This window comes from Pseudonaja textilis, chromosome 2, assembly GCF_049901715.1.
Source record: "Pseudonaja textilis isolate UNSWEBS1 chromosome 2, rPseTex1.2, whole genome shotgun sequence".
Taxonomy (NCBI): domain Eukaryota; kingdom Metazoa; phylum Chordata; class Lepidosauria; order Squamata; family Elapidae; genus Pseudonaja; species Pseudonaja textilis.
In genome coordinates, this window is record NC_141991.1 from 189,970,550 (window position 1) to 189,994,637 (window position 24,088).

The 24,088-nt window shown below is 37.1% G+C and overlaps 1 protein-coding gene across 3 annotated transcripts in view; it reads left to right on the forward strand.

The window, feature by feature from the left end:
• GLIS3 (GLIS family zinc finger 3) overlaps positions 1-24,088 on the forward strand; it is a 146,868-nt gene that overhangs the window by 24,301 nt on the left and 98,479 nt on the right. For all 3 annotated transcript variants that reach the window (XM_026703749.2, XM_087926683.1, XM_087926682.1), the window contains exons 4-5: positions 21,161-21,365; positions 22,677-23,790. In XM_026703749.2, coding sequence (XP_026559534.1) covers positions 21,161-21,365; positions 22,677-23,790 — 1,319 coding nt within the window. The remainder of the gene's footprint in view (positions 1-21,160; positions 21,366-22,676; positions 23,791-24,088) is intronic.

Below are 24,088 nucleotides of genomic sequence, written 5' to 3' on the forward strand. Positions count from 1 at the left end.
CAATCATTTTAATTCATTTATTTATTACCAAACATTCAACTACCTTACAGTAAATATTTTATCTATCATTTTAATCATATTTTCTAAAATTATTTCTGTTTGTAATATAACAATGCTATCTTATGTACCTTTGCAGAATCCCTTTTGCAATTACATTTTTACCCATTATCTCTAAACAAGCTTATGGTTACAGTCCTTATATCTTTTCCCTATTTCTTCATTTCTTGTTTCTGTCTTTTACAACTGCTTTTCCTTGCCTTCTTCCCCCTCTTCTTCCCCCTCCCCTTTTTACCCCCTCATCTCTCTACTTCTAATCCCCTCTTCTGTTGCTTTCTAATATTATACTTATCTTTCAAATTATTCTTTTTCTTTTTGGTTATTTTTTCTAGTCTTAAACCTTTCACTCTCTTTCCCCCCTTTTCTTTTCCCCCCCCACTTAAAATTATTTGATAATTAAAGATGGCTTCTTCTTTGTCCCAATCTTCTTGTTCTGCAAGCGTTTCTTGTTGTTTCTCATAGTTCCAGATCTCCATTTCTAAGAATTGAAATACGAAGCCAAAAGAACCTCTCCCTTCTTGTGCATCTTCTTTCCATTTTTAAAGTTCCATTTTCAGTTCTTCTAAGAGTGATACCATTTTAAATACTTTTAAACAACCACCTGGTTAATTTTAGTCATCCAGATACAAAAACCAAAAATCACCAAGTAATCCAAATAATCCAAGGCTGCTGCTTCTTGCTTCTTTTTTCCACTTTCTCTTCCTGGGGTTCTATTATTTTGTTACCAAGTTTCAATTAAAATGTATCTTTGAGGAATCTTGTTAAAATTTCACTGTAAGTTCCTTTTAATTACAGTTCCATTCCTTAGTTCCAGGCAGTCTCCTCCATTTTTCCAGATCCTGCCCTTTTATTCTTTTTTCTCTCTTTTCCTGCTTTTTAAAAACTTTTAAATGTCCAGAAATCTTTATTATCCCTTTGACTTTTATTTTCAGCTTAGATGCCTATTAATGTCAAAGTGGATTTTTTTCAATTTCTTGCTTAAGTCTCTTAACTGTCAGTATAAGGAAGGGAAGAAAAGAAAACCTAATCCTTTCCCTTCTCTCTCTCCTTCGCAGCTTCAAAATCTTCTTTGGGAATAATGTTATTAAATTTAAATTCCAGGGTACCTTATTTGTTGCTTTTGCTGTTTGACCCAGGTCAACCAAAACTTTCTCTTCTTATCTTCCTCCTGCACATTCTTTTCCGGTCAAGTTCTTCTTTGTGGTGGCCATTTCTGACCACCACTACAACCACCTTCGGGAAAGGGAGTAATGGCCAGCTGGGGAGGAGAGATGTGGCTCTCCTCAACCCTGCAGGCAATCTCCCCCTTCTTCACCACCTATACGGGGTGGCTTAGCCCCGAAACCAGCCGGCTTGGGGCGCTCCAGCGGCGAGCACGGATCGAAGCCTCGCAGAGACGAGGCTTCAGCCTGTTGCTGAAGAAGCTCAAACCGGAAGTCCTGTTTGTGTGGATTTTTATTTACAGTTTATATGTAATTTGTTTTCGGACTGAATTTCCTCCACTTAAAACTGTCCTTGGGAGAGTTTTTTCTCCAGCCGAAGGTAACTGGACATTGGGGGCAAAGTTGGAGGTATTAAAGGGACTTTTCTTACATACGTGACTGTGTTGTCTTTGTGCCATGTCCCGGATCATCACAATCAGATTTCAGATTGTTCCAGTTTAGGATCAAACTAGTTATGGTGCCAGTAACTCAATTAACAACTCTGTGTCTTTTAAAAAATAAATCACAGGCTTGGTGGATACCAGAAATTTACATTGCACACTTTTATTTCCATTAATTACACAAGTGTCAAAAAGACATGCCAGTTGCATTGAGACAGGAGGAGTTCTATATAGTTTTCTATATAATTTTCACACTAATGTATATAGTAGATATAGGTAGTCTAAATAAGACCTAGATTGCAGCAGGAGAAAATAGCTAAGACCTCTCTTCACATACATAATGTTGATTTGGATCAGGGAGGCATGCCTGTAAATTCACTTTTAAAAAGCCAATCGTGCGGTTGCTAATTGTGTGAATAGCAACTCTTTGAGTATGGCCCTCAGTCAACAGCATCTTCTTTGAGAAAAATAAAAGCTGTGGTTAAGATGTCATTCATATAAATAAGTTCTGGCAAGGATGAATGCTGAGGCCAGGAACTGAAGTAGTCTTTATAGTGTCCATGGCATTCAAAATGGTTTTAATCCTTCTTCTTATTTTCACTGGCTTTGTCAACCGAAGATTGGTCTGCTTCAACAAGAAGAAATGAATTCCTCCTACTGTTACAGCAGATTGCAAGGACAACAGACCTGGAAAATTTCAATTAATTAAAATGCTTTGGATAGTGACATAATAGTGTTCAAAGAAAATAATGACTCAGTGTATATATGAACAGTGCAGTTTAAAGAACTATTTGGAGTTATTTGTGTTATTTTACTGTAATTTGTTTCTCTAAAGTGTAATGGGCCAACTTTGGAAAGATAATTGTGAACTCTTGTTTTATTATATCATTGAATAAATGTAGACTTTCCCTGAGGCTCACAAAAGAAATTGAAAGGGAGAGACATTTCATTTTTTAAATTATTTTGATTCTGTGGTACAGTACAGCTAAATGTTAGCCTATTGTAATATTAATTGCAAAGAAAATTAAATAGTAAAATAGTTTGGAACAATTCCCAAGCACCAACAATATCTTGCAATGAATAATAGGATCTCTATGTGCATTTGGGATGTATTTTATCTTATCTAAATCACAGTATTCTCAGCTACATTTGGTAGGATAAAATTGCATTGGTCCTAAATGTCTCTTTATTAATGCATAAGTAATTTCTCCCATGAGCTGTTCAGAGCATCCAGTAGTGGGAGGTGCTTCAGTCTCTTCCTAGTTAGACTGGGCTTAATTTCTGAGGATGCTCCTCCTCCTCCACGGGACTCCTCCTTAGTGTCCCCAGTTTTAGCTCAGCCTTCGTAGGAACAGTCACCTTCTACCTGGGCCGGAACAGAACTAGAGCATTTAGTGAGACCAAGTATTCAATTGATTGGGGAATCTGTTCGTACCATCGAGATTCAACAGCCCCTGATGGCCCCTTAACATCTACCAGGCCGTCGGAGCTTGTAAAACCTCCAAGCACGCCCTCGGCGCTCTGTTAGCCACGAGGCACAGCCTCCAAAACCGCAACTGCTGAGGCTCTTATCGTTCGATCGCCTGCTGCAGCACACAAGCAACAGCTGAAGCTTCTCCCGTGGAACACCTTCCAGGACAGAAGCTTAGAGCCTCTGTACCTTCCCTGCTGATCGATTTTGCCTATGGCAGATCGGGCGGTTGATAAGCTGCTTCTTTCGAATTTGCCACGCAGCAGCCGCCATTTTAAATCCAGCCACATGGAGAGTCTGTGTGTGGACTGTGTGAGGCCCCCTTGTTAGGTTTCCCTTTCTGGGGACCTGGGGACAGACCAATTCTCCCATGAGCTGTTCAGAGCATCCAGTAGTGGGAGGTGCTTCAGTCTCCGCATGTCTAGGCTGGGCTAAATTTGTGGAATGCTCCTCCTCCTCCAAGGTACTCCTCCCCAGCATTCCCCAGTTTTGGCTCAGCCTCGTGAGAGATAGGCAGTGCTTCTGATTCTTCCTTGGCCGAAACAGGAAAAATTCTTTCCTTGCTAGCAGGTTTGAAAGTTAATCAGCTTGTCTTTAGAATACTTTAGCCTTCTAATCCCATTGCGATTTCTCGAAGTTGGCTCGCATTGCAGAGATCACTTGCATTTCAGGGAAGCGCCATTTCGCGCCCCAAAGCAGTGGGAGGCTTCGGCGCTGCTCCGCGCCCCCTCGCCATAACCGATCTTTCTACCCCTGCCATTCCAACCGACTGCTGCAGCGTTTCTTTACCCGAACAGCGGCGTGAGTTCTTTGCTCCCAACAGAGTCATATCACTTTCCTTCCCCCTCTGAATGCCATTTGGGGTGGAAGATTCAAATACTTAGTACCTTCCACCCTTCCCCGCCGTTTAGCCTCATAGGAAAAGCCATCGGAGGCTATTCCTTTACACGGTGGGAGTTTGCTGCTGGGGAGCGTGCCAAAAGATTAACAGCCGAAGGCCATCTTTTCTTACAAGACCGCGTGCCCGCGCTCCTGTATTCCATTTCGTGCTGTATGAGGTAGCTCTGTTCCGAGCAGAGGTTCCCTTCAGAAATACTGGGGACCATTATACCCTCGTCTTGGTTTTTTTTCTACATTCAAGGCTATTCTTACAGTTAAATTGTTGGCTTAACCCTCACAGCCCAATCAACCCAGCGGCACAACAGCGAGCACCTAGGCCTGTGTCCACCTGTGCAGGGAAGCTGTTGAAGGCCTCTATCCTTATCAATCTGGGCCTTTAGGCATTCTCAATTTCGCTGTTTGGTTTCTCAGCACGTAACATCGTGCCACTTAATATTCATATACATATTGCCATATATATATATATGTGGTAGTAATAATAATAACAATAACAACAATAATAATTTTCTCTTTGGTATAATATTTTAATATCAGTCAAATATTATTACTGAGATACGACTCATTTTAGATAGGTATTATTCAAAAAAAAAAAAAAAAAAAGAGGAAAGGGGGCAATGAAAACATCATCAGGGCAACCGGTCTGTCCTCAGATCAGGCCCCTGGGTGTGCCAACCGCCTTCACAGTATTGCATTATATAACAAGCATACTGCAATTCCGATTTCATTCGAAATGGCAGACGGTAGCAGCTCTCAGACCTCATCCTTGAAGGTCAAAGCCAAATCTCAGCACAAACCTAAGCAGGCTAAAGGGAATTCTAAAACTTCAGAAAGGGACGCCGTGTGTGTGTGTGTGTGTGTGTGTGTGTGTGTGTGTGTAAAATAGATGTAGTTCCGTAGCACTAGCTAGTTCAAAGCAACAAGCTATATCTTAGGATCAAAACTGATTTAAAGTACATTGAATATTCGTGTAACTCTTTAACAATTGTTTTGATAACAATAACAAAATATTCCAGAATTATTATGGGCTAAAACTATTTTTTACAAAAAGAAAATGCATAGTAGAAGCAAAATGCCACATGTAACATTAAATTAGGCAATTGTGCTAACTATAAAAACACATGTTATAAATTACTGACTAAATTTGAACCCATTGTTATGATATCAGATTATACTAATAAATTGGAGCTTTGTAGTGAGGAAGGGGAAGATTATTTACAACTGTCCTTGGCTGTACCAGCAATAATTTTTGCAATATGAAAACATAATTGTGACATACCAAGATGCTGGCACTAATAACCACTTCATGTTAGCATTATAAGATTAATGACAAAACTTAGGAATTTAATGTGATATGTAAAGAATGCATTCCTTATCTTGAAAAGAGCAGAGATGTGCCATATAAATGAGGAATATTGCTAGGGAGGAAATGTGGGAGGTAAAATGTTGTAATTGCCCAACATGACTTTTTTGCACAATATTTACCAGTAATTCATCATTTAGTTTGCTGTATAAAATTACTTTCAATCGGCTTTGAAACATCGAAATACCCAAAAGAAGTTTTCCTATTCCGTGGTTTACTTTTTTACAATATTCACTCTTTAATATGGTTATTGTTTTCTTCTATAATGTTATCTTTGAATTTTTCCTCTAATAACGAGCCTTTGAATTGTCCATTGTCACTTGTTTTATTCTGATTTGACTCATTACTTCCTATGACACGTATTAAGTCTTTTTGGTTTGGACATATCCAGATTCATTTAGCAGAAATAAGAAACACAAGAAGAGACAAGAAGATTGGAAGGCTCCCAAGATATTAATTTCACCATATTCACCAAACTTGGTGCGGGATAATTTTGCACAAGGGACATAGTTTGCAGATTTGCCAGTGAAACAAGATGTTTTAAAAAATGCTTCTAAATTCCTGCAAGGTGCAGGTAAAGGTTCCCCTTGCGCATACGTGCTAGTTACATTGGATTAGCGCTCTCTCCTTTTGTTTAAGAGTCATTTGATCATATTCCCCTTGAAGAAAAAGCTGAGACAAAGTAGGAGCTGAGAACTTCTGGCCTATTGCTATAACTTATTACTGTCCCTCTGTGGACTGCTTGACTAGATCCTCGTATTCAAATTCTTGATCCTCGGTACAAATGGACACTTCCTTCACATTCAGCCCCAGTCTACCACGTCTTTTGTCTAGGCTTTTGAATAAATTGTACCCTTCAATCCTGACATTCATTTCATGAATTTTTATTCCACCAGAATGCAATAATGCCCACTAAAAATATTTGGCTTTCTGCAATAAAACTTCTGTTTCTTCCTCTATACTCTGTCTATACACAAAGACACTAGACATTATGAAATGCCTCTACATCTTGCAGGCCTGTTTCCAGCAGATTTTTTTATTTTTTTTTATTTTTTTATTTTTTTTGGGGGGGAGGGGGGCTTGCATTATTTTCTATGGTCTCTTTTCTTTCCCTCACAAAATTTCCTTTAAAACTCCTTTAAAAGATTTGCAACATGCCTTCCCAACATATTTTTTTATAGTTTTTGTGATGTTTTTCATCTTGTTGGGAGTCATTTATCTTGGAAATGTGGCCATTAAATATTTCTGTTGGCACCTAATGCAAAGCATGCTTGCAATGTCATTTGTTCCAATATGGATCAGTACAAACCTGCCTGTCACATCCCAAGCATGTGCCTTATTGAGAAAACTTGTGTATTTGCAAAAAGGTTAATTATCTAGGCCTATAGTATGATTACCTAAGCCTATAGTCATACTTTTTTTCTTATTTTCTGTTTATATTAAATGTTTAATATCACTTAGATTAATGGGGGTGTCTTTTAAGAGTGCATATTATTTTCTTTATCTTTTTACAGACATTTATTGGTTGAATACAAAATTGGTTTTTTAACATGCAAAGTTTCCCCCTCCTCCTTTCTGTTTTTACTTACATGTTTTATTAGGCATTCCGGTTTCAAGCCTTTGACTTTCTGACTATGTATTTCATTAGGCATTCTCATTTTAATCCTTAGAAACCTCATTGTTTTCATATGTCTCAACTCAGCAACTAAATTGCATTTCCATAGAAGGTGGTGATCTCATTTCTGTCTGCTTTGAACCAGCCAAGTTAATTACCTGCACAAAATTGTTTGCACTGGTCAGCACTGGGTAATTTCTTACTCTAGTTCCACTTGAAGAGAGACATTGTTCTTCATGCTGCTTTGTCAGTTTCTTACAGGCACTGCTGAAAAGTATATGGTTGATTACCTCATGGCATTGAACTGCAAGTAGTCTGTCTAGTTTACTAAGAATATTTTGGAAGGAAAAATGCTAAGATGGTACCTTGAGAATCTGAGATTCCTCTATGGGTATACCACTTTTCAGGGGGGGAAATAGTACTATAAACTTGGTTTCTTTCAAATCAAATGAATGATCCATTGAATTTAGGTTATTTATGTATGAGAGAGGAAAATTAGTGATTTATAGAGTGATTACAGTATATCATTCAAGTATCCTTATTGGTTCTTATATAGACATTTGATCTAGATCTATTAACATTTTTGGCTTCTATTCTTGTATGACTTCCTGTGAACTACCTCAAATTCTAAGGGATCCTTTTATATCATATGTATCTGAAAACTTAAAAAAAGAAGCACCTGATAGTTTTTGCTGCTTTATTAGACTACTCTGAACTTTTATTTTGAATAAAGACAATTGATTATTTCTTCTGTTGCAGTCTTAACTGTGTGCATTAATTCTGTCACTTCTTTTTCTATCTCAGTCCAAAATTATAATTCTGAAAGAGATTTGTAGCACTTGTATATTATTGTCTGTGCAGGTCAAAACCAAGTCATGTTTTTTTTTTGCAAACCGTGTATTCAGAAATGTTACTTATGGTGCCCAATAAGGAAGATTTTCATTATGATTCATTGCAGATAAAAGGATGCTTGGTATCTCTGAGATTATTATTTTTAAATAGATCTAAATATATAATGTAATTTAAATAAGTATAAAAATAAAACACATGAAACCTATTTCATCAGAGCCTGGGATCCAAGCCTAATCAGCAAAGTGATTGATAAATATTGATTCCTAAATGACTCTGGCACAAGACTTGGCATGTACTATTCTTTGTTCTTAGCCTTCTGTAGGAGAAAAAACCAATCCCAATATTTGGGCATAGGGGACAGTTTTGCAACAGTGGCTCTGCAAAACAAACAAATCCTTGTTTAGTGACCACAGTTGCGGTAAGCATTTTGGTTACTAAGTGAAGCAGTGACTAAATGAAACTATGACTGTGCTTATGATCTTACTTCAACTTTCCTTTGCTTTACACACTTGCACAGGTTGTAAATACAAGAGTTGGTCATAAAGTTAGTTTTTCATCACTGTCATGACTTCCAAATGGTCACTAAAGAAGCAGCCATTAAATGAGGACTGCCTTTACTGCTTTTTCTGTTTCACAATTACTCAGATATGGATTGAAATTGATGGGTTATACTACCTGTTGGATTATTCAATGAATAGGAAGATAACTCTATGTACCACATTATTTGACTGGATATAAGAGTTCACACCATTTGTATCATTTAAGGTGTTTTATTTATAATCCCTTGTCTGAGGCAGTTTACCATTTAATTAAAAGAAGAAGGAAATAATATTGAATTAAATTCAAAAAGTTAATACAATTAGCTTAATACATAATTGCAATATAATTAAAGTAGCATATATGTACTTTTTAAATTATAACCTCCTCCGAGTACGTTTTTTTAAAAAAGCAAAATCATTAAATGCTGGAGAGAATTAAAATAATCTGACACCTAATGTTAAAAAGCAGTATAATTTTTCAACAACCAATTCCACACTATTCTTACATGGAAAAAAAAAGCATACCAAATGGTGGAAGTTTTTCTAGACATGCTAGATATTTAGGCTACTCAAGACCTCAGAGGGCAAGACAGAATTGCAGTGATGCTTTGTGAAGAAGCAACGCCAAGGTTTTTTTTCGTCTGGGGGGAATTTGATCTTTCCTCCTCCCTCTAGTAGATTAAACTTTAATCTTAGTGGAATTATATACACTATATGTTTTTAAAACATGAAAAATACATTAATTTGTTGGTTTTTGTGCAGAATTTCAGCAGTTCCAAGCAGTGCAAAAATGGAATGCGGAGTTATACACCCCATTCCATGGTGAGCCATGGTGGTGCAGTGGCTCAAGTGCAGTACTGCAAGCTACTTTTGTTGACTGCCATCTGTCTGCAATTTGGCAGACCGAATCCCACCAGGCTCAAGGTTGACTCAGCTTTCATCCTTCCAAGGTGGGCAAAATGAGGACCCAGATTGTTGGGGTCAACATGGTGAACTCTGTAAATAGCTTAGAGAGAGCTGTAAAGCGCTGTGAAACAGTAAAGAAGTCTAAATGCTATTGCTATACACAGATTGTCCATTCTTAATGCAAATAGTGAAGTCGCTTATATAGAATTTCTGCAGACTTATTCTTTAACTTAGTATCTGCCTTGAAGTTCTCCCCTTTGCCATTACTTCACTCTAGTTTCTGTTCTAGTTGCAGCAGCTGCAGAGAATGGGAATAAATAAAGCAAATTATCCATCATGGTTGTAATATAGCCATGAGCCACATATCAAGATGTATAATTGCAAACTTGAGATGGTTACAAGTTTAGGATAATTTTGATTGAACAGTTACATAAATTTTTACCACTTATAGCGGCGTATACACCTCAGTTGACTCCGCTTTGCTACATCCATTCAAATAATATAGAGGTACACAACTAACACAATCATATTTTCTGATGGGCAGTTCATGTGCTGTTGGCTGCACATAAGCTGTGAATCTGCACTTTGAGGCTATTGAAATAGCCACAGATTTTGCCACCAATTTTCAGTGGCACACCCAAAGATGCAAAACAAATATTACCAACCTTTGCCTGGTATAACATATTTCTGTACATCTACTCAGCTGGAAAAATGCATTAAAGTGGGCAAAAATGCGAGTCCTGCCTACATGTGTATATTGTGTCATCAGACATCTCCTTTATAGCCCTTGGAAGGATGCATTAGAAAAAATAGATTTCCCACATCTACTATAGGCAAAAGGGAGGATTAGAAATATCAGCAGCCAAATAGACTATAAATGAATCTTACACTTTGTTTCATATAATATATATTTTAATGACTGAGGAAAAGCCACTCAAGACATCATTAAGTCTCTATGTGTGTTTCTGACCACTATCTACGACAACTGCTTTGTTCATTAGATCCTCTATTAAAGCAGGATTACTGGGTTCTGAATCAGTGCCCAAATCCACCCAATTTCTTCCCCCTTGTCTTTTTAATTCTTCCCATAATATCCTTTCTTCCCTATTCATCTACCTGACCCACCAGAAGGGGGAAACAGGGAATGCTATTGGTCCCCTTTCTTCAGAGGGACGTCTAGTGGGACCAAGAAGAAGGGATCTCTCTGTTCAACATCATCTTATGGAACATCATCCCCCACGGAGATAAGATTGGCCCCACATTGACACTGTTTTGCGAGGCCTAAAGAGCTGATTTTGCCAATGGGCCTGGGAACCAGAATGAGACGGAGCCCATCAAGTGGTTTATTTGATTGGTTGTTGTTGCCGGGGGGGCGGGGGTAGGAGTTCATTGCTTTTTATTTTTGTATTGGGTTTTTATACCTGGAGTCACTGAGAGAGACTTGGGCAGCCATATACATTTTCTTAATTAAATAAATCCTCTGCATCACTATTCTTAACCTAGGCACAAAGCCTCTTCTTAGCCTCCCTAATAGAAATTGCCTCAATTATCCAGGAAGCACATTTCTGAAACTTTTATAGATTGGTCATAAGTCTAATATTGTGTCTCACCATCCAGTTTAGTGTTGCTAACACTGCAGATTTCCCAATTCTCAGACTTAACAGATGACAGATAATCAGAGTTTGTCAGAAATTGTAGGTCATCTAGTCCAACCCCCTGCCCAAGCGGGAGACCCTACATCATTTCTGACAAACGACAGTCCAGTCTCTTCTTGAAAGTCTCAACTGATGGCGCTCCCACAACTTCCGAGGGCAAGCTTTTCCATTGGTTGATTGTTCTCACTGTCAGAAAGTTTCTCCTTATTTCCAGGTTAAATCTCTCCTTGTTCAGTTTCCATCCATTATTCCTTGTCTGGTCTACAGGAGCTTTAGAAAATAGCTTGACCCCTTCCTCCCTGTGGCAGCCCCTCAAATATTGGAAGACTGCTATCATGTCTCCCCTGGTCCTTCTCTTTACTAGACTAGCCAAGCCCAGTTCCTGCAACCATTCATTGTATGTTTCACCCTTCAGTCCCCTAATCATTCTGGTTGCTCTTCTCTGTACTATTTCTAGAGTCTCAACATCTTTTTTGTAATGTGGTGAAGAAAACTGGATGCAGTACTCTAGGTGTGGTCTTACTAAGGCTTTATAGAGTGGTATTAGTACCTCCCTTGATCTTGATTGTATCCTCTCTTAATACATCTTAGGATTGCATTAGCTTTTTTGGTGGTTGCTGCATATTGCTGGTTCATATTTAGCTGGTTGTCCACTAAGACTCCAAGATCCCTCTCACAGTTACTGCTATTGAGCCTGATTTCAACCATGTGTACTTTTGGTTTTTCTTGCCTAGGTGTAGGACTTTAGTTTTCTCTACATTGAATTTCATTTTGTTAGATACGGCTGAGTGTTCTAGTCTGTCAAGATCCATCTGGATTTTGAGCCTATCTTCTTGGGTGTTAGCTATTCCTGCCAGCTTAGTATCATCTGCAAATTTGGTAAGTTCCCCTTCTGTTCCCTCATCTTTGTCATTAATGAAGATATTGAAGAGTACTGGGCCTAAGGCAGAACCTTGTGGCACCTCACTGCTTACTTCTTTCCATGTAGACTTAGACCTATTAAGGACTACTCGTTGAGTTACGGTTTTAGATTTGCTGTCTACATTATGTGTCTGTGTTCAGAAAGCTTATTTATGGGATAAAATTTTTAGTCCTATAACTCCTTATCTTCAGGAGGTACAGTACAGGTTTTTTGGTTTTTTGTTTCTATTATTAGGCAAAAAAAAAATCCTGTCTTTCCATGATTGGTACCATTGGGAACTTATTTTCTGAAGCTCTTGGTTGCACATGAGGGGGCACAGGACATTCCCATTCCATTCCAGAGATTGCTGTGGAATGAAGTAACCTTGCCTTGCAATATAATGCCTTTACAATAGCCATTCCATTTGGTATCCCTGTAACTAATTAATCAAGGAAACAAAAGCATAGTTAAACAGCGCATATTAAGTGTAATGTGTAGCTCAGTTCTCAGAACCAGCTATAGTTAATAGTGTCGCTATGCTTTTATTTATGCAGTGACTTTCTAATATAATTGTCAAAAATGGTATCAGAACAGTTTGTAATAAAAATAAATTATTCTCAGAAAAATATATCGCTAAAGTCACAAAAGACAACAAGAATCAATGAACAGAATGTTATCCTGAAATAGAAAGCATAGCGTTACAGTAATTCTATTGAATCTAATCAAGCATTTTTATTACTTAAAACTTAAATATATCTGTATTTTCCATGTGCCAATCACAATGAACTTCAGTTTTTAGGACCACGAGTAATGTTTCATAGAATTATAGTGAATACTAAAAATCCATGATTGGAAGAGTGAGAAAAAAATGTGACATTTGTAAAGGCCTTCAAAATCTGCTATGTGTAATACTTGGCTCTTTTTTAACTAATACTAAATCTTTCCATTATCAAAACTTCCCCACCATAAATGAATAACACACTTTATGACTAAATTCATAACCGGATGTGAGAAAGATATTCTAATATCAAAGGTTTACTCACTGTAGCAAAAGTTCAATAGATTTGTAACAAAACCTTTCTGTAAGATATAAAAATATTTTAAGGGGGAACAAAATGAAATGAATGTCTTCAATTAGAGCAATAATAAAACAAAAATCTCCATAAAAGTCACATTCTTTGAAAATCACATTGGGGAATTTAGTTGCGTGTCAGAGATGACGGAGGCTTAGCTATTAACTAACTAAAGAGGAGAAACAGCAAAATAGGCAGGCAGAAGAATGAGGAACTGGACAGATTAACATTTCTATAAAGTATTTTGATGTTTGCACATGTTAATTATTAATGCTTAATTATTGATACAGGGAATTTTGATTTATAAGGGGAAATATAAAATTGAAACTCATGAACCTTATTTTCAGCTGCTTCATTTGCAAAGTCTTACAATATTTTCTTGTTGACATCATAAAGGTGACACCTAAATAGTTCTGGCATGGCTGAAGTAAGAGTATTATCTTTAAAAAAAATGGAATGGTAGAAAAGTATTATAATCAACTGTAGCTATGGACCTAATTACACCATCCCAGGAAGTTAATCCTTTTATTTCAGGCTGAATGAAGACGCAGAAGTTCTACACCAAGACAAATCCCCAATGACATTTTTCCACATTTCCTTTTCATGAGATGAATGAAAACTAGTTTGTTATAACATACATACAACATGAAATGAAATGGTGTCTTAGGGAGTGATATTCATTCACTATATCACTTCTAGAATAAGGCAGGTGATGTCAGAGGAATTCAGGTTCCAGAATGATGTATGATGATATGAGGTTTGTGCATATTAAACTCCTGTTAAAGGTTATATATGAGCTTTTTGATTAATTTTTGAATGATTATTATTATAATGTGTTCTAGCTCTAAACCCCACTGAAATGAAAGAATCAGTTTTAACAGCTTGGTCTTCATTATGAATAGAGGGAAGACATCATGTCCCAGTTGTACCGATGAAATAAATCTTTGCCAGTATAAGGTAGTCCTCGACTTACAACAGTTCATTTCAGAGTTACAATCTTTGTAGGATCCCCATGATCACATGATCAAAATTCAGATTTTGGCAATTGATTCATACTTATTACTGTTGTTGTGTCCCAAGTTCATGTGATCACCTTTTGCAACCTTCTGAGAAGCAAAGTCAATGGGGAAACTAGATTCACTTATCCACTGGATGATGTAATTTATCATTTGCAGCAATTCACTTAATAACTGTGGCAAGAAAAGGCATAAAATGGGCAAAACTCACTTAACAAATGTCTCACTTAACAACAGAAATGTTGGGCTCAATTGTCATAAGTCGAGTAACACCTTGCTACTGCCAGAGCCTGTTGCTTGCAGAACTTTTATGATGCTCAGATATATAAGGACAAAAGGTACTTAGAAGTTACTCTGAATATGATCAAAAGCCAGTCTGGCCCAGCATTCCATTTACAAGGCTAACAGAAGGTTTGTCAAAGTTTGCAATACCCTTCAAATGTTAAAAAGAATATGTGTGAGACCCTCTTCATTAATAAAAGTTAGCTAGACCCATTTGTTGAAAACTAGTATCAGACTTGTACAAGCTTTTTGTGAGCTATTCCGGCAACGTAGAAGTCAGTTTTAAGGCTTCTTCTGCTTTATCTGCAGAAGCTTAAATTACTTTTGAAGGTTCTCAACCCACATTTGAAACCCCGTGCCTGTTGTGGTTCGCCGGCAGCAAGTGCGGATGGCTGAGGTCTCAGAGAGCGAGGACTCAGATGAGGGCCCTGCGTGTGATGCAGGGATGGGGCCAGGACCATCAGGGAATGGAATGCTGCCTTCGGAGATTGTGGAGGCTGGCAGCAATGGTCCCCAAGGAGCCTGTACCCAGTGCACGTCCATGCAGGGCTGTTCGAAGGAAAAAGCAGCTAGCTGCAGCAGTACGGGCGACTCGGGAGTAAGGCTGCAAGGTAATGGCCTCTCCCTTAAGAGATAAAAGCCAGCTGAGAAACCACAGTTCTATGCAGGAAGCAAAGAAGTTTTTTTGCACTCAAGCCTTGTGGACGTTCGGAGTATCTTGGTTGGTGTTTGGAGACTCTTTGTGTTTGAAATATTTCTTAGTAACTTTATCTAGTATTCTTGGCAGCCTTGCACAACCTTGGCAAGGCTCGTTCTTATCAGAGACAATTAGTTTGAAACAGCCTTTTAACCGTGAAGGAACGGAATTTGTAAAGAATCCTTAAAAGGTTTTGCTCTTCCCTCTTTTCCATGTTTGTTTCCTTGGAACAAGGTTTGGGTCAGAACAGTGCCCTAGGGGGAAAACCGAAAGTCTACTCTTATAACAAACAATGCCCCATATGGACCTTAGCAACTGATACTAAGAGTTTTACTGCTTTTACTGTTGGAGGTAATTTCTAGCCTTCATGATTATATGTTGCTGATTGCCTTGTCTTCTTTCATTTTGTTTTTAAAGTGCAGGTAGTCCTTGAGTTACGACCACAATTGAGCCCCAAATTTATGTTGCTGAGTGAAACATTTGTTCAGTGAGTTTGCCCCATTTTATGACTTTTCTTGCCACAGCTCTTAAGAGAATCATTGCATTTGTTAAATTAATAACCTGGTTGTTAAGTGAATCTGGCTTCCCCATTGACTTTGCTTGTCAAAAGATCACAAAAGGGGATGACATGACCCCGGGACACTGCAACTGTCATAAGTATGAGCCAGTTGCCAAGCATCTGAACTTTGATCATGTGACCATGGGGATGCTGCAACAGTCGCAAGGGTGAAAAATGATCATAAATCTCTTTTTTTAGTGCCCTTGTAACTTTGAATGGTCACTAAATGAATTGTTGTAAGTCGAGGACTACCTGTATTCAAATTTTAGTGATCTTTGTTAGTCTTACAGTTGCAAATTCTATGCACTTAACTATACATTATATAAAGAAATACTTCAATTCAGCCTTATTAAAGGCCTGGGTTACAAACAAATGAGAAAACTCTGCCCACTATCTTTTTACTATCACTATTGCCTGTTACTTATTTTTCTGAACTAAAAATCCCTCTTTATTATAATCTTATATATATACTCAATAGTTCCAAAATATTATTGGGGTTATCCATTTTCAAACTCCACAGAAGTATTCCACTTGTTGGAATAAACTGGGCTCTGGGATTTTTCCCCTAAAGATCCCAAACATGGAATTTGCCTTTCTACCAAAGAGCTGTATGTGGGGGTTCATCATCAGGCTATTCATACTATTAAAAAACGTTTCGCTAGCTTAGCCGTATCTACACTGGGAAGAACTTTCCTCCTCTGCAGTGCTATCCATTCCCGAAAAAGTGACTTCTGACAAAACAGGCACTATAGGCTGAGTTTCCATATAGTGTTTTCTGGGTCAAAGCGCCTACATTAGTTATGGTTGTTTGCTGTTGTGGGCTTGGCACCTCTTTAGTTTCTGGGAGTGGGGAAGTTCTGTGCTTTCCCTGGAATCATAACACAGATAAAATAACTGATGGCTGCCATCGCTAGAATAAGATGCCATAAAACAATTCCGTTCTCTGATGCCAGATGTCATGATTGTCAACCATTTAAATGGTTTTAAAAACAGCATTATTATTATCACTATTTCTCATTGCCTCTAGAATCAAATGCTTTAACTATGGCTTGATAGAAAAAGAGAAATTGCTCCTTACGTTCTTTTCCTCTGTTCCAGGAAAGTGTTATATTTCTTTGCTACAACAGGGAGCACCTCTAGCATACAAAATATTATTTTCTAGACTGATGTGGTTTCTTCTCTTTCAGGGTTAATTTTTGCATACCTGAATGAATAAAAATGAAAAAATGCTATGTTGCTTAGAGCTCAGCCTCTGTAGGTTTCAGAGAAGTTTCAAAGAGTACTCAATCAAATCATTCCATCAACATTCCATGCATTTTTGTGCATATGAATGCATACTTTTCTTAAATCAAGTCTCCGAACTGAATTAATTTGATAATTGGATGAGGAAATTGAAATTGAATCATTTTTTTGAATTGAATTGCAAATTCAGGTTGGATCTTGCTTAATTTAAATGACCCCAGTAACAAAATTATATATGATACATTTTATAAGGTATCAAAAATGAATTTCTAGCTATGATAGGTATTAGTTTGTAGCATAAATTGTAATTTTTCTTGAACGTTTTTTTCCTGTTGCTTAACGTTTTCTGGAAAAATTGTATCTTTAGTCAAGACTGATTTAAGACATCAGTGGCTTCAAGTTAAATATTAGATATTGCCTCCTCCTCATTCCATATTCAAAGGCATCAACTGAACTAGTCTTTAATTAATATTGAAAATAAGAAGATACATTCATCTGCAGTTGAGGACACCAAATTAGTCGATTAACATAGGGTAAACTATAATATATGGACAGCATTATTTTTTATTTTATTTAATTTTGTTGTAGTTTTAAAGAAAAAAGAACAAATAATAGTTATATATACAAATAAACAAATACAGATTTAAATGGATATTAAGAAAGAACTCTAATATAAGCAATAAAATAAAGATGATGAATTGCTAGAAAATTTTGAATAACCAGCAAAGGTAAACCATCATATAACTAATATGTTCTCATACAACATTACTGCTTCGTGTGCTGTGTACATTTTACACCTAGCATCTCTCTATTAAGCTATGAAAATATTTGATTACATTTAAAATCAATAAGAAAAAATATTAAGATTAAACAATATATTTAAAATCACTATAAATAAAGTTTATATTAGATGTTAGTTTAAATTCTAGTTAATCTAATATAAGTAAATGAAGTCTAGAATCCAAATTTGGGTTGTGACACAATTCCATGCATAAAAATGTACACAAATGGTTTCCAAATCTGTACATCAGATTTAATTTGTAGGCAGGAAGTTATTTTAGACATTATAATTCCTTTAAATTAACCATTTTTAATAGAGAGGATCAGAATTTTTTTCCATTCAAGAGATATAAAATCCTTGCAGCTGTTTTATATAATGCTAGTTCTGGTTATTTTGAAGAAATACATGGCTTAGTCATGTTTAATTTAAAAAAAAACAAAACATACCTGGGTTGAAATGGGATTACAACTTTTGGAACTGTATGATGAATTAATTTCCAGTATAGTTTACAATTTTGCCATGACATATAGAAGAAAGATCCAATTTCTTCATTGCATTTCCAGCATTTTTGGGAAAAATGATTCATTTTGGTAACCATAATTGGAATATTGTTTGTTGGTTTATTTGACTGATTATCAAGCCATTGTCAATTCTTAGTGAGTCCATAGGTACATTTTCTCCCCGAGGATCTTCAGGCCTCCAGTGGTGCACCCATCACCCCTGTAAGTGAGTCCATCCACCTTGCTGCTGGTTGTCCTCTTTTTCTCTTTCTTTCCATGTTTTGTACCAGAACCAACTGAATATAGAAAAGCAAAAAAAAACTTGAGATGTTGATAATAAAATCTTGCAATCTGAACAGATTGTTGTCTCTCCAGTCAGCAACTTAACTTCGTGCTTTCTTCATAGAGACAGACTTTCAATAAGGAAGCAATGATGGTTTTATTGTTCAAGATATGTATTCTTGTCAAGAGCCTGGTAAAGTAATTTGTTCTTCAAACCTTCTTTATGTTTTTCTCACATGGTACTAAAATGCAGGACCATTAATATAGTGTCTCCTAATAATTTTTACAAAGTTTTGAAAGTGGTTAAGTGGGCAAAATAAATAAAACTCTTTTTCGTGTTTTCTGAAATGTTTTCTTTGTCTTGCCTTTCACAGTTATCTCATTTTTTCCCAACAAACTTTCTTCACACGTTAGCTGATGATTTGGTTATAAATGCTAACTTCATATATTTTTATTCTTTGCTAACTACAGTTCCCTAATCAAAGTTCAATGTTAATATGATAAACAATAATGAATATGATAAACAATAATGTCAACAACAAAAACTATTAAAAAGCAGTATTTGTATGAAGAATTCCAAAACTATCTCTAATAATATTATGGAATAAAAATTATATGTTAAATAAAAATGTTAATAGAAACTCCTGTACATTCTACTGGAACATCACAAATTTTACCTGGCGAAAAATGGTGTGGTCCAAATTGTATCTTCAATTTAAAGTCCTTGGTAATTACAGATCCAATTATTGCCACCAATATTATAGTTGTCTCTATCAGGTCATGCTTTATATGCCACACATATCCAACCTTGGCTGATTCCAGAAAATTAAGTAGGATTGGATTCGTAATTAGAATTGAAGGACAGGCAGTGAGAAAGACTGGGAAGTTGACAAGTCTAAATATAAGAAGGCAGTGGAAAACTATTTCGATAATTTTGTTGCAAAAGATACACAGAAATGACAATGAATTCACCAGGAGTTAACAGTAACCAAGGGGATTACCATATTTCCAACCATATCCTCAAGAACAGTGTGGTATGGAAACTTCGGGAATATAACTCAGTCCCATTATGTAGACCAAACCATAAGAAGAAGGCTAAAACTACTTTTATTAATATTGATTGTAATAATATAATCTTGCAAGTTTGACTGTGCTTTACTCTCCTTTCCTCTGGAAAGCACAGGATGTGAATTAGGGATGTGTCCACCTGAGTTACTTGCTCATACTTCTTGTTCTGGATTTAACTGGTGTTTTTTCTCCTATCATCTTGGTAATGGGTTTGGCCTATTTCTATCACAGTCAACTTTCTTGCTCTCTGCAGTAACTAAAGGTTTCAGGTAATAAAAAGAAAAGGGGAAAGGGATTCTTGTATTTTCAACATGAAAGCCAAATTCATGTTACAGGGATGCATAATGTAAATTTATCACTATGTTACTACTAATAATACATATAGATAGACACCTTTTTTCTCTATAAACAGAGTATTGAAAAAGGTCAATTGGTGTCATTGAGTTATTTCAGAACTGCAATTTGTGGTTAAAGTTGTACTTAAAAATAGTTGCCTGATTTCCACTATGAAATAACTGGCAAAAATATATAGTCTATACTCCCTGAAGACACGCTGTTAGATATTTTTGGCTGAAAAAAGGAATTTGAAAGCTGTTAGTTTTTGTACTCCATTTGCATTTTTTGCATTTTGTAAATTGATCCACTAAGATTTCACAAATTAGCATAAGTAGATTTTTTGATTCTAATGATTATCAATGGTTTGTTTGATGTACTTTAGTTAAAAAGCAGTTTTGAAAATTGAAATGCCCTGCAACATTGTTTAAAATACATGATCTCATTTGGGGAAATCCAAGTTCAACTGTAATGAAGAAGGCCTGTCTTGTGAAATAATCCATGATTGATTTGAACCTGTGGATCCTGAGAAAATGGGCAGGTTGCTCTATCACCACCCTGCCCTATCTGGCTAGTGAAAGGGGCCGTCGTAAATACGTCCTTAAGTAAACCATTTTGCTTCCAAATTTCTGCCTAAGAAGTGATATGACTCTTTCTGAAAAAAGCCACAGCTTATCTCAACTATCTTGGGTAATTACAAACCTACTCCTGTTGAGTTGGTATCAGGATTGCAGTTCCCAAGAACCCTGGAGGAAATGAATGATCTGGACCCTTGGCACTTGGGATGCAGGCCTGTGCATTTGATCAAAGCTACATTGGTTGCTCTTGTTGAAGACCTTTAGTGAACCAGGGTAGGAAAAGTATAGAATCAAGGTTCTGTTTGATGTCTCTCAGTTTCCTTCAATACCATAGGACAGGGCGGACTTTTAGGCCAGCTGTGAGGGCTGAAAGCGGAAAGCACTGTCTTGTAATGGAGCTATTCCCTCACCCTCCCCAAGAGGAAAATTGCAGTGAGGGAAGGGGAAGAATTTATGGGATGAGCACTGCATTGCCACAGGACTAAGCCATGTCAAGTTCCTGGAAGAGACCATCCATTGGCCTGTGGAGGAAAATACTTAGATCTGTACCTGTTGTATCAAGCACTGATATCTTTACTATGTGAACTGGGGCAAGTGTAGTGCAAAACAAATTAAGTTGCAACCCCACATTTCTTTTCATTAAAATGATTTCTATAATGTGATCTCCTCACTAATGTAATTAATCAACTACAACTTTATTCATTTGTTTTTCACATTTTTGAATAGCCCTCCTCCTTCAGAGGGGGACTCTTTAACATATGGTATGACCACATTTAATGAAAATGTTTTTTCTTAATGTTGCATGGATGGGGGGGAGCATACTAGAGGTTAATTAACAGAGTCATTTTAAAGAAATAATGTAATAGTTTATCTGACTTCTTTATTTTTAGGAGCGTTTGTCTACGGATCTCAGTGCAAGTCCATTGGAAAAAACAGCTGCAACAATTTGATAATCACCAGCAATCCAATGGTGGTTCAGAGACTGGGACCTCTATCTCCTTCGACTCAGCAAGTCTCGACAGCATGCAGCCAAATCAGCCCTAGTTTACAGAGGGCTATGAACATGTCAAATCCAGATACGCCATCTGATACAAGGTCTTGTGTTCTGTTTTTATTTTCTTCAATAATATAGCAAGAATTATCATATCTGCAGCATCAGAAGAGTGTTTTATGTCATTCAGTTTGGAATTATCTTTCCTGGTGCATACCACTTAACACTGCATTGCAATCAAGAATCAATGTGACCATCATATTATCATCCTTAGAGCATTTTGAATTTATCACCAATAATTAGTTTTGTACATGCCACTGATACCTCTGAATTTACTTCCATGATATTAGAATTATGGGCTACAGTAATGTTGGTAAGCTTTAATATAAATGAAAGAAAAATGTTAAATAATCTTGAGCAAATGTACATGGGGATACTAATTGTTAAACTTCTAGTAAAGAAATGTTGTAAGCTGATTGAATTATTAATTAAATTTATTTAGCGAGCAGTGATCTCTAATCTCTTATGGCAAAGATCTGTGGTTGATGTAGGCAGCCTGCGTATTGAAAGATTCTATAACCAAATTTGGCAGAATCTTTTTCATACTTTATGGGGAAAGTACACTGCTGCTGACAATGACGATGATGATGATGATGACATTGGAAATTAGTTTTAGCAATAGTAAAGAACAGGTAACTGCAGGTAAAAAGCTTGAAGGACTGTTTACATTACTGGTCTTTCGTGAGAGTTGGATGTTCTTGCAGAAGATGCTTTTGAGATACACACAGACTTCCAGCGTGGTAAAAGGTTACATTCTTATGGTGATACCGTATTGGATAGGCCACAGCTGTGATGACTCTGCTCATTTGAATATGCAAAGATCAAGATTTAAAGTTTTAATTCTAATTATCAAAAATAAGTAAGTGAGCTGTGTATGCCAACTGTTCCATATACAGATAGTCCTCGACTTATGACCAAAATTGAGCCCAAAATTTCCATTGCTAAGCAAGACATTTGTTAAGTGAATTTTGTTCCTTTTTACAACCTTTCTTGCCACATTTGTTTAGTGAGTCACTGCAGTTGTTAAATTAGTGACATGGTTGTTCAGTGAATCTTTATTTCCCATTGACTTTGCTTGTCAGAAGGTTGCAAAAGGTGATCACGTAATCCCAGGACACTGCAACCATCAAAAATATTAGCCAGTAGCCAAGCATCTGAATTTTGATCACATGACTATGGGGATGATGCAGTGTTTATAAGCATGAAAAATGGCCATAAGTTGCTTTTCTCAGTGCCGTTCTAACTTCAAATGATCATGAAATGAATTATTCAAAGTCAAAGCTACCGGTAATTACAAAATCTAGAATTCAATTGCTAAGATTACATTGTTCTTTCTTTTCTGATCTTTACTGCAGATCCCTCATATCACGAGAATCTTTGGCATCCACAACCTTGAGCCTTTCAGAAAGCCAGTCAATACAGAGCGTCAAACAAGAGTGGTTTCATGGTTATAGAATTTATCCTTCTCTTCCCTCCAACTCGGGTTCACAAAACAGCAGTCAGTTCGGTGATGTCACAAATGCTACACCTGGGATATCTATGTCCAACAACTTTTCTACTTCATTGCCATCTTACTTGCTCAGTATGGAAAACAACCACCCCCCTTATTCTAGCCCTCACCATTCCTCAGCCAGATCTCATTCTGCGAAAAAGAGAGCACTGTCCCTGTCTCCTTTGTCTGATGGCATTGGGATTGACTTCAATACGATCATCCGCACTTCCCCTACTTCCCTGGTTGCATATATAAATGGTTCAAGAACATCTCCATGCAACATCTCTCCTCAACCTGAAGTTTATGGGCATTTCTTAGGAATAAAAGGAAGCTGCATTCCCCAGACTTGCTCTGTACCAAATCCTCAAAAAAGGCTTCTTATGGCTAATTGCAATGCTGCCCCTCCAGACGACAGTGAAAATGGAAACGGTGAATACCAGCGCATGCAACAGTTGGAGCAAAGCAGTCTACAGCCGTTGATCACAAATAATATGATGGTTCAACAAGGTACATGTCTAGTAGACAGCCAGCCTATGGGCCTTGTGAAGGGTGGACAGGGGGATATTTTTTCTGGAAATGGAAATAGCATTCCCTCTGCTTCTTCACTGGCTCCCCCCGTGCTTCCTCCTCCCCCTGGTCCACCGCCTCCCTATCACGCACATCAGCATGCACTCATCAACCATCCCCGGCCACTTTCCTTGCCTGCATCTATCCAGAACTACTTTTTAGATGAAGACAGTGAACTCGATGATTTCAGTGGCAAACACTGCTGTCGTTGGATAGACTGCAGTGCTACCTACGATCAGCAAGAAGAACTGGTGCGACATATAGAAAAAATTCACATTGACCAGAGGAAAGGGGAAGATTTCACTTGTTTCTGGGCTGGGTGCCCTCGAAGATACAAACCATTTAACGCCCGTTACAAATTGCTTATTCATATGAGAGTGCATTCGGGGGAGAAGCCAAACAAATGTACGGTAAGTTTAAGATAGTGTTGATCATACTCAAAAGATCCACAAATTTTCTTTTTCAATGATATGCTGGTGTTTTCTTATGAAAACATTTGATAATAAGGAAAATGGGATTTGTTTATATTAATTCAGGAAAATGAGTAAACAAATGGAAATGTGAAATGCTTGGATGGGGAGAAACATGTTTTATTTAAACTGAGCTACTAGAGCACAGTGAAGCACATCATCTTCTGTTTCTGGGTGCTTGAAAATTTGTTTTGGTTTAAAAACTTGCTGAGTAAAATAGGCAAATTAGGAAAAAGAA